General features: G+C 43.6%; 1 protein-coding gene across 2 annotated transcripts in view; it reads right to left on the bottom strand.

Annotated features, from left to right (window-relative positions):
* amacr (alpha-methylacyl-CoA racemase) overlaps positions 1–7,684 on the bottom strand; it is a 59,201-nt gene extending 51,517 nt beyond the window's left edge. Inside the window, exons 1-3 of one of the 2 annotated variants that reach the window (XM_021602821.2) lie at positions 7,535–7,684; positions 6,932–7,189; positions 4,156–4,299 (exon numbers count right to left, since the gene is read on the bottom strand). In XM_021602821.2, coding sequence (XP_021458496.2) covers positions 4,156–4,299; positions 6,932–7,178 — 391 coding nt within the window. In that variant the 5' untranslated portion in view covers positions 7,179–7,189; positions 7,535–7,684. Of the gene's footprint in view, positions 1–4,155; positions 4,300–6,931; positions 7,190–7,356; positions 7,497–7,534 lie in introns of those variants that run through there. The other variant, XM_021602820.2, reaches the window with a different exon arrangement.
* Between the last annotated feature and the right edge of the window lie 4,206 nt (positions 7,685–11,890).

The following is an 11,890-nucleotide window of genomic DNA, read 5'->3' as shown; positions in this document are numbered from 1 at the left end:
AATGTGGAATTTATTTTCTTCTTAATGAGTTTGAGCCAGTCAGTTGTCACAACACAAGGTAGGGGTGGTATCCAGAATATAGCCCTATTTGGTAAAAGACCAAGTCCATTTTATGGCAAGAAAAGCTCAAATAAGCAGAGTAACGACAGTCCATCATTACTTTAAAGACATGAAGGTCAGTCAATCTGGAACATTTAAGATCTTTGAAAGTTTCTTCAAGTGCAGTCGTAAAAAGAGCTATGATGAAACTTTCTCTCATAAGGACTGCCACAGGGTAGGAAGACCCAGAGTTCTCTGCTGCAGAGGAAAAGTTAGAGTTACCAGCCTCAGAAATCTATAATTAACTGCACATCAGACTGCAGCCCAAATAAATTCTTCACAGAGTTCAAGTAACAGACAAATAAACTGTTCAGAGGAGACTGCGTGAATCAAGCCGTCATGGTCAAATTGCTGCAAGGAAACCACTACTAAAAGGACACCAATAATAAGAAGAGACTTGCTTGTGTTTCTTGGCCCAAGCAAATAGACATTAGACCAGTGGAAAACTGTCCTTTGGTCTGATGAGTCCAAATTTGAGATTTTTGGTTCCAACCACGCATCTTTGTGAGATACAGAGTAGGTGAACGGATGATCTCCGCATGTGTGGATCCCACCGTGAAGCATGGAGGAGGCGGTGTGATGGTGCTTTGCTGGTGACATATTTAGAATTCAAGGCACACTTAACCAGCATGGCTACAACAGCATTCTGTAGCAATAAGCCATCCCATTTTGTTTGAGCTTAGTAGGACTATAATTCGTTTTTCAACACACCTCCAGGCTATGTAAGTGCTATTTGACCAAGAAGGAGAGTGATGGAGTGCTGCATCAGACGACCTGGCCTCCACAATCACCCGACCTCAATCCAATTGAGATGGTTTGGGATGAGTTGGACCGCAGAGTGAAGGAAAAGCAGCCAAGTGCTCAGCATATGTGGGAACTCCTTCAAGACTGTTGGAAAAGCATTCCAGGTGAAGCTGGTTGAGAGAATGCCAAGAGTGTGCAAGGAAAAGGGTGGCTACTTTGAAGAATCTGAAATACAGTGGGGCAAAAAAGTATTTAGTCAGACACCAATTTTGCAAGTTCTCCCACTTAAAAAGATGAGGCCTGTAATTTTCATCATAGGTACACTTCAACTATGACAGACAAAATGAGAAAAAAAATCCAGAAAATGCCATTGTAGGATTTTTAATGAATTTATTTAGCAAATTATGGTGGAAAATAAGTATTTGGTCACCTACAAACAAGCAAGAGTTCTGGCTCACAGACCTGTAACTTTTTCTTTAAGAGGCTCCGGGTTAACCTCTCTAGGCTAGGGGGCGGTATTTTCACGCCCGGATGAAAAGCGTGCCCAAAGTAAACTGCCTGCTACTCAGGCCCAGAAGCTAGGATATGCATATTATTAGTATATTTGGATAGAAAACACTGAAGTTTCTAAAACTGTTTGAATGATGTCTGTGAGTATAACAGAACTTATTTGGCAGGTGAAACCCCGAGGATAAACCAACCAGGAATTTTTTTTATTTTTTTTAGGTCACTCTTTTCAAATGGGTTTTCAATGGGAGTCTAGATTTCTAAGCACTTGCTTGCAGTTCCTATCGCTTCCACTGGATGTCAACAGTCTTAAGAAATTGGATGATGATTTTCCTTTGAGAAGTGAAGAAGTCAGGCAGTTCAGAACGAGGGTCGAGTGAAGTATACTGTTGTGGTTGGGGCGCATGATCTGAAAGCTCGCTCCACTTTGTTTTTATCCGCTATTGAACAGTTTATCCCGTCTTAAATTTGATTGATTATTTACGTAAAAAAATATCTAAAGTTGTATTAGGAAAGTTGTTTGAAATGTTTGGACAAAGATTACAAGTAACTTATTAGATATTTTGTAGTGTTTTTCTGGATCAAACGTGCCAAATAAATTGACATTTTGGAGAAATAACGATGGAATTAATCAAACAAATTGACCAATATGGGACATATTGGAGTGCCAACAAAAGAAGATCTTCAAAAGGTAAGGCATGAATTATATCATTATTTCTGAGTTGTGTGTCGCGCCTGGCGGGATGAAATATGATTGTCTGTTTGTTTGATGGGGTGCTATCCTCAGGTAATACACTGCTCAAAAAAATAAATGGAACACTTAAACACAATGTAACTCCAAGTCAATCACACTTCTGTGAAATCAAACTGTCCACTTAGGAAGCAACACTGATTGACAAATTTCACATGCTGTTGTGCAAATGGAATAGACAACAGGTGGAAATTATAGGCAATTAGCAAGACAACCCCAATAAAGGAGTGGTTCTGCAGGTGGCGACCACAGACCACTTCTCAGTTCCTATGCTTCCTGGCTGATGTTTTGGTCACTTTTGAATGCTGGCGGTGCTTTCACTCTAGTGGTAGCATGAGACGGAGTCTACAACCCACACAAGTGGCTCAGGTAGTGCAGCTCATCCAGGATGGCACATCAATGCGAGCTGTGGCAAGAAGGTTTGCTGTGTCTGTCAGCGTAGTGTCCAGAGCATGGAGGCGCTACCAGGAGACAGGCCAGTACATCAGGAGACGTGGAGGAGGCCGTAGGAGGGCAACAACCCAGCAGCAGGACCGCTACCTCCACCTTTGTGCAAGGAGGAGCAGGAGGAGCACTGCCAGAGCCCTGCAAAATGACCTCCAGCAGGCCACAAATGTGCATGTGTCTGCTCAAACGGTCGGAAACAGACTCCATGAGGGTGGTATGAGGGCCCGACGTCCACAGGTGGGGGTTACAGCTCATGTGGCTGGAGTGTGTCAGCAGTTCCTGCAAGAGGAAGGCATTGATGCTATGGACTGGCCTGCCCGTTCCCCAGACCTGAATCCAATTGAGCACATCATGTCTCGCTCCATCCACCACAGACTGTCCAGGAGTTGGCGGATGCTTTAGTCCAGGTCTGGGAGGAGATCCCTCAGGAGACCATCCGCCACCTCATCAGGAGCATGCCCAGGCGTTGTAGGGAGGTCATACAGGCACGTGGAGGCCACACACACACACACAACTGAGCCTCATTTTGACTTGTTTTAAGGACATTACATCAAAGTTGGATCAGCCTGTAGTGTGGTTTTCCACTTTAATTTTGAGTGTGACTCCAAATCCAGACCTCCATGGGTTGATAAATTTGATTTCCATTGATAATTTGTGTGATTGTTGTCAGCACATTTCACTATGTAAAGAAAAAAGTATTTAATAATAATATTTCATTCATTCAGATCTAGGATGTGTTATTTTAGTGTTCCCTTTATTTTTTTGAGCAGTGTAGTATGGTTTGCTTTCGTGGTAAAGCATTTTGAAATCTGACACAGTGGCTGGATTAACAAGAAGTTTCTTTAATCCTAAACATATCATAAATATTGAAAGATACAAGTGTTAAGTATTTCTGTAATTTGATTTGGCTCTCTGCTATTTCAAATGGCCGGATGTTATTTGAGACAATGCATTACTGAACATAAAGCGCCAATTTAAACTGAGGTTTTTGGACAGAGGGATTTCATTGAACAAAAACATTTGTGTAACATGTAGTCCTGGGAGTGCCACCAGATGAAGATCAAAGGTTAGTGATTAATTTAAAATCGCTATTTATGACTTTTGTGAGCCATCTCCTTGGCTAGAAAATGTATTTTTGTGGCTAGGCGCTGTCCTAACAATCGCATGGTGTGCTTTTGCCGTAAAGCCTTTGAAATTGGACACAGTGGTTGAATTAACAAGAGGTTTATCTTTAAAATGGTGTATAATACTTGTAGGTTTGAGGACTTTTAATTATGAGATTTCTGTTGTTTGAATTTGGCGCCCTGCAATTTCACTGGCTGTCCCACAAATCCCAGAGAGGTTAAAGGGAACTTCATGTAATAGAACATGGTTTTAAAATGCAATAGGGGTGCACAATTTATATTTACAATATCAAAAGGGATGCAAAAATGGCACTCTACTCGTGCAGCCACAGAGATGGTTGCCATCGAGACCATTCAGTAATTGTAGTGCTATCAGTCCTAAGTAATATGCCATTGAATAGTGTATATTTCTATATCTGATTTTCAACTGAAGCTGTTCCACATCTTATGTCCCGGATGGACGTAATGTCAAGTTGTTTCTACCTGACATGGCGAGGTAGTTGATGTCGTGACCAGCAGCCTTGGCATAGGCTCCACTCTGGCCGTAGCCAGTGAGGCGTGCGTAGATCAGACGAGGGTTCTCCTTCAGTAGCTCCTCTGGACCCAGGCCCAGCTTCTCCATAACTCCTACACAGAAACACACAGTTAAAGGAGAGGAACAGACTTGACATACCTTCAAATTAGGAATAAAAGTACAGAGGCGTAACAAAGTGTACCATTAGCCAGGCACAGCTTATTCAACACCAAACACTTAGACCACATCCACAGAAACAGAAGACAATGCACCACAAAGCAAATAAAGCCTGAAGCTTTTTACAAACCACTAAAGTCTGAGTCATGTAGTTGAGGTTGGTGCAGGGACACTGTCTGGCACGGTCTATTTCTTTCTATAGACCCTGCACTCATGACCATCAGACACACCAACCACAGTGCAAACTTTTGGGAAAATGTCCTTTCAATACAGCTGAATAGATAGAAGTGGGAAAGTAAGTACAGCTCACATTCAACAGAAATACTACCAAAAATAATTTACAGAAACTTGTTACAAATGAAATCACCAAACTATAATTTGAAAGAGGATGCAAAGTACTTTAAGCATGTTGTTCTCATTTCAGGCTCCTCCATCTCCACGAACTGAATATTTGTTCTGTTAAAAGTGTAAAATTAACAGCTGTACAGAAAGAGTAATGTGAAGGACAAATTAGAGGAACTTCTTCACGCAATTAAAGCCTTTAAATTTGGGAAAACTCCAGGGCTGGATGGCATACCAGTTGAGGTATATCAAACCTTTTTGATGTACTCAAAAGGTCCTTTATTAGGATGTTTTAGGCTACCATTTTTATAGGAGTGGCTATCAGACACTAAGCAAGGTGTATTTTGTAATTATATGAGCAAAAAAGATTCAATTTTATTTGGAAAGTCAAGCCTGACAAAATTACAATTATATACTGAACAAAAATATAAAAACGCAACAAGTGTTGGTCCCATGTTTCATGAGTTCAAATAAAAGATCCAAACATTTCTCCTTTGCCAAGATAATCCAGCCATCTGACAGGTGTGGCATATCAAGAAGCTGATTAAACAGCATGATCATTACATAGGTGCACCTTGTGCTGGGGACAATAGAAGACCACTCTAAAAATGTACAGTTGTGTCACAAAACACAATGCCAGATATGTCTCAAGTTGAGGGAGCGTGCAATTGGCATGCTGACTGCAGGAACGTCCAGAAGAGCAGTTGCCAGAAAATGTAACGTTTTTTTTCCACTACCAACGTTGTTTTAGAGAATTTCGCAGTACGTCCAAGCAGCCTCAGAACCACTGACCATGTGTAACCATGCCAGCCCAGGCACTCCACATTCAGCTTCTTCACCTGCGGGATCAGCTAAGACCAGCCACCTGGAATGCTGATGAAGCCGTCTCAGGCAAGCGCATCTGCGTACTTGTCATCCTCACCATGGTCTTGACCTAACTGCAGTTTGCCGTCGTAACCGACTTCAGTGGGCAAATGCTCACCTTCGATGGCTACTGGTACGCTGTGCTCTTCACGGATTAAGTGTGCTCTTCACGGATTAATCCCAGCTTCAACTGTACCGGGCACATGACAGATGGCGTGTATGGCGTCGTGTGAGCGAGCGGTCAATGTTGTGAACAGAGTGCCCCATGGTGGTGGTGGGGTTATGGTATGGGCAGGCATAAGCTATGGACAACGAACACAATTGCATTTTATCAATGGCAATTTGAATGCACAGATACTGTGCCGAGATCCTGAGGCCCATTGTCATGCCATTCCTGCCGCCATCACGTCATATTTCAGCATTATAACGCACGGCCCCATGTCGCAAGAATCTGTACACAATTCCTGGAAACGTCCCAGTTCTTCCGTGGCCTGTATGTGTCTTCTGCATTTAACCTGAGCAAAGAGCGTAGCCTTTTTTACACCACAGGAGGAGAGAAACTCCCATTGTAAACCAGCACAGAAGTAAACCAGATGAGAGCAATTGATTTCACTCTGGTTTTAATTACAGTGTTTAGGAATGGCTGCTTTCGACCCATTTAATAGGGAAAACAGTGGACTACATTTGTTTTTGGACAACTATGATTCATTTTTAAAAATTTTTTTAAAGGAGGCTTCTTCATGAAAATAAAGAGCTAAGATTGTTACCTTGATTAGCAAGGAGGAGTCTCCTTTTATGAATTGATGGTACAATTTCTGATACTATACATTGGAATGTATCCAAAGTGCACTGCACACTTGGAAGATGTCCCTACGAATCCAGTATGAAATTATTCCATTTTGATTTCTGAGCTGAAAATAAAATGCACTGGTCTACACATTGCTGTCTATGGATAAACCAATAATGCGTCAAAAGGCTTATAGTTCCATCACACATTTAACTTTTACGTGTGTTCTGGGCAGAATACATGTGGGAACAATCAAACTGTGTATGGGAATCCTTTCCTTATTTACAACTTGGCCAACACCAGCTAGTGCATACAAATGCATTTTCTTACACTGTATAGTAAGTACATCCACTCCCAATCAGGCCGTGGTAGACATGTAATGTTGCTCTTTTCATTTAGAAAATGGTTGATACCTTTAACCCTGACTCTCATCTCTTATCACCTGTCAATAATTGACCACGTTTCTATAGAATAAAGTGGCATTCAATAAACCCATATATCTAGTCTTTATGGGGGCATTTTCACAATTCACTAACTGAAATATTCAATGATGGTCAAATATGAACATATCTGACCTTTGCGGAAGGGCTCAAGGACGACATCTGATTGAATGCAGAGTCTTTTCAGCACAGCTACTCCCTCTGGGCTCTTCAGGTTGACCGCCACCGAGCGCTTGCCTCGAGCCTGCGTGTCCATTGCCATTGCAACCTTGGTCCGGTCCACTCGGATCACCTTGGCGCCAAAGTCAGCCAGAATCATGCCACAAAAGGGCGCTGGTGCCAGGCCCGCAAGTTCGATGACACGCACACCAGCAAGCGCCATGAATGGAACCGCTGTTGAAAGATGGGTGTTCTAATGTATTTTATGTGATGTAATGAACATGGTATTCAGTCTATATAAATTATTTACATTTTGTTACATGCTACTGTGCAGTCAATATAGATTGATAAAGAGTTTTGTACAATATAAATCTTTTCAATGACTGCCGCGGGCAACTTACAATGAATATGGGTCATAGTTCACTTGGCAGGGTTGCTTCCATCACTATCTAAGCTAAGTTCTCTTTTGGCATGCTATGTAGATAAATAGCGAACACGCAGTACATGTGTCAATGTTTGAAGTATTAAATTATAGTGTTTGGGCATAACTCTATTTCATAGAAACTCAGAAACACCTACCTTTACTGGACGACAACAACAAAACTCAACCAAATATTTCTGACTACGGGTACTTCCTGGTGACGTCCAACTCCTGGTGGTGCATGGGAATTGACGTCTTTAAATAATCACTAAGCGTGGAGAACTCGTATTGGACAGTCATTGGTGGAGAATAGAAGGCATTGCATCAGCGTCTTTTTGTAGGTACTAACGGAGGCCATAGTCTGATTAATCCAGCTGTAATACACAATTAATTGGTATACAACATGAAACGAATGCTTGCAAAATCGTGTAAATGTTCCTTACAAACCAGAACGTTGAATACAATTACATTTGAACTTACTTTACCGGTATGCTGTGCGGTATGTCCTTCAGCTGAAATTTGGGACAAAATATCCACAAGAATGTATTGTTTATCCAAAGAGGAAGAGGCGAAGTGAGAGGTTGTACTCCGCCAAAAAATCTGTCCAAGAAAATACGTTTTTGTATGGAGGTCAATGAGTGTCGAATTTGGTCAACAACATTTTTTATTGCTCAATCGCTATTTAGGGCTTATTTGACGTTTTGTAATAATTAGGTTATTACAAATCCACTGATATAAGTGGACGAAATTGGCAGTAAAATGTTTTAAAGCTAATTTCCTGCCATTCTATGTATTTTGACATAGACCAAATACATAAGACAAATATTAGTTAAACAAAATTTGGATCAGTAAATTAACATTTTCAATATACACTGAGTATGTAAAACATTAAGAACACCTGCTCTTTCCAGGACATAGAATGATCAGGTGAATCCAGGTGAAAGCTAGGGTGGGGAAGGTGTTCCTAATGTTTGGTATACTCAGCAAAGGTGTCAGCTAGAGATGGCTGGGACTTGCATGGATTTGTAGTCTTGCATGAAGTCTACTTTGTTGCTGATTAGCATGTTCGAATCTAAGAGTAAATAGAGCTGAATATATTGATAAAAGTCACTTTGTCCGAGAGAGATTTACACGGTTATGAAAATGTAACCCCAGGGTAAGCCTACACAAAGCCTACCTTATTTGAAGTGTTTCTCAAATCCAGAGTGAATAACATGAATGTTGGAAAAGGGATTGGAACCATTTCCTTGTTTGACCGCTAGGTTTTATGGGTATTATGATGTGTCCACTGTGTGGCTCAATTATAGCATCTGTGACAGCTTAGGCAGCAACATTGAAACTATCTCCATTTTAAAGTAGTCCATTTTCTTCTTCATTGGCTGATTGCTACCAACAGGAATCCTCACCCAGTTGACTACTTTAAAATGGTGGACGCCCTCAACAGAGCTGCCAACTCTCATGCATTGGCCATGAGACATTTGATTCTCTTCTGACGCTCACACGCCACACCTCTTATATCTAGTCCATTGTATAGCCAGTGCGTTACATTTTCAACTGTGCTCCAAATCGTTTTGAAATCGGAGCATCTGAACCTGCAATTTAACATCACGAGCGGAAACCTCTATCATTGACCTGTCCTGCCACAGCACTGTGAACCGCGATACATTGAAGCATAAGACGTTTTAAAGAAACACCCCTCAAGATTAGAGTGGAGCTGAATGGAGAGAGAGAACTCTGCTGAGTTATAAAACTGTAAAAAGTGCAGCATGGTAGCGCTGTATTATGTACAATGTTGCCAACAAAATTAGGTTGATGTTACTCCCGTCCCTATTGCAGAATACAGGCTTTTGACAGCATGTACACCAGTCGATTTAATCCACACTTGCATTAGTCCCCTCGTTTGGTGATTGGCATTTAGGCTGTGACAATGAAAAGGCAACAGACAGACCTACAGTATGTTTTATCAGGGAAGTTTGGTAGGGTAACCTGACGAGTAATCGCAAAAATAATTTTGTCAAACAGATTGTGAACCCAAAAGTGTACATTTGATTCTAGAGGGGTGTACGGACCGATGCCGGAGATGAGAAACAGGTACAGGGAGTCAAACATTTAATCAGGAACAGACATGAAACAAGACAGGAACAGTGTCAGCACACGATGTATGACAATCAATGCTGAAGTATGGAACATAGCGGGGAACCAGACAGATATAGGGGAGATAATGACAGAGGTGATTGAGTCCGGGTGAGTCCAATAATCACTGATGCGCGTGACAGGGGGAAGGCAGGTGTGAGTAATGATGGTGGCAGGAGTGTGTAATGCTGGGGAGGCTTGTGCCTTCGAGCGCCAGGGAGGGGGAGCGGGGAAGATAAATATTAAAATAATTTGGTTATGGTGTAGGGGAAAATGTATGTCAACTTGTCTTAGGGAGATTTTATTATCTATTTACTTTATTTAGCCTGATCAGTGGAACAATTCTCATTCTTAACAGTGGGCTAAAATATAGGGTAATTACTGTGCTTATACCAAGAACACTACTGTTATTCCCCACACTTCTATTATTCCACTTCTTCCCAATTTTGCCAGTGTAATCACATATTTTAAATCTGATATGCCCATTTGTGTCTTTGAAAATGAATTAAATGAGGCTATGTATTGTTGAAGCCACCCATGGACAGTTTTAAATAACTCATACAAATAAGCATTGGATATTTAACGTCCGTCGTTAAACGTTAAATGTTCCACCAAAAAACAATAAACAACTCAACGAACGTAAAGCTAGGAGTGCAACACACAAAGACAAGATCCCACAACAGAAGGTGGGAAAAAAGGCTGCCTAAGTATGATCCCCAATCAGAGACAACGATAGACAGCTGCCTCTGATTGGGAACCATACTCGGCCAACAAAGAAATATAAACATAGATTTTCCACCCTAGTCACACCCTGACCTACCAAATAGAGATTTTAAAGGATCTCTAAGGTCAGGGCGGGACAGTACCCCCCCCCCCCCCAAAGTTGCGGACTCCCGGCCGCAAACCTGAACCTATAGGGGAGGGTCCGGGTGGGCATCTACCCTCGGTGGCGGCTCCGGTTCGGGACGTAGCCCCCGCTCCCTAAGCTGATCCCTCCGCTTCTGTGGAACTGGACTGTGGATTGTCGCCGGAGGCTCTGAACTGGGAACCACTGCCGGAGGCTCCGGACTGCAGATCATCGCCGGAGGCTTGGGACTGGAAACCCCCGCTGGAGGCTCCGGACTGCAGCTCATCGCTGAAGACTCCGGACTGCGGAACGTCGCTGGAGGCTCCGGACTGCGGACCATCGCTGGAGGCTCCGCACTGAAGACCATCGCTGGAGGCTCCGGACTGGAGACCGTCGCTGGATGCTCCGGACTGGGAACCATCACTGCAGGCTACGGACTGGGGACCGTCGCTGCAGGCTCCTTACCATGGATCATCAATACAGGCTCCGGGCCATGGATCATCACTGGTGGCTTCGTGCCATGGATTACCACTACAGGCTCTGGGCCATGGATCGTCACTGGAGGCTTCATGCCATGGATCCTCACTGGAGGCTCCGGGCCATGGATTATCACTGGAGGCTTCATGCCATGGATCATCACTACAGGCTCCGGGCCATGGATCATCACTGGAGGCTTTGTACGTGGAGCCGGAACAGGTCTCACAGGACTGAGGAGACGTATTGGAAGCCTGGTGCATGGAGCTGCCACAACGCGTCCTGGCTGGATACCCACTTTACCTCGGTGAGTGTGGAGAGCTGGCACTGGACGCACTGGGCTATGAAGGCGTACTGGAGTCATAGTGCGTAGTTCCGGCACAGGATATGCTGGGCCGTCGGAGGTGCACTGGAGGTCTGGAGTGTAGAGCTGGCACAACGTGTCCTGGCTGAATCACCCCTGTAGCACGGCAAGTGCGGGGAGCTGGCACAGGCCGCACTGGGTTGGCGAGTGCTGGCGAACTGTGGGATACCGTGCATAGAGCTGGCGCAGGATATCCTGGGCCGAAGAGACGCACCGGAGGCCAGGAGTGCTGAGCCAGTGTAACGGATGTGAAACGGCTAGCTAGTCAGCGGTGGTGCGCGCTAAATAGCGTTTCAATCGGTGACGTCACTTGCTCTGAGACCTTGAAGTAGTGGTTCCCCTTGTTCTGCAAGGGCCGTGGCTTTTGTCGAGCGAAGCACACAGCCAAGATAACGCAGGAGTGGCATCGGGAATAGTCTCTGAATGTCCTTGAGTGGCCCAGCCAGAGCCCGGACTTGAACCCAATCGAGCATCGCTGGAGAGACCTGAAAATATCTGTGCAGCAACACTCCCCATCCAACCTGACAGAGCTTGAGAGGATCTGCAGAGAAGAATGGGAGAAACTCCCCAAATACAGGTGTGCCAAGCTTGTAGCGTCATACCCAAGAAGACTCGAGGCTGTAATAGCTGCCTACGGTGCTTCAACCAAGTACTGAGTAAAGGGTCTGAATACTTATGTAAATGTTATATTTTCAG

Source organism: Oncorhynchus mykiss, chromosome 5 (assembly GCF_013265735.2).
Source record: "Oncorhynchus mykiss isolate Arlee chromosome 5, USDA_OmykA_1.1, whole genome shotgun sequence".
Taxonomy (NCBI): domain Eukaryota; kingdom Metazoa; phylum Chordata; class Actinopteri; order Salmoniformes; family Salmonidae; genus Oncorhynchus; species Oncorhynchus mykiss.
This window is presented reverse-complemented; position numbering and strand designations above follow the sequence as displayed.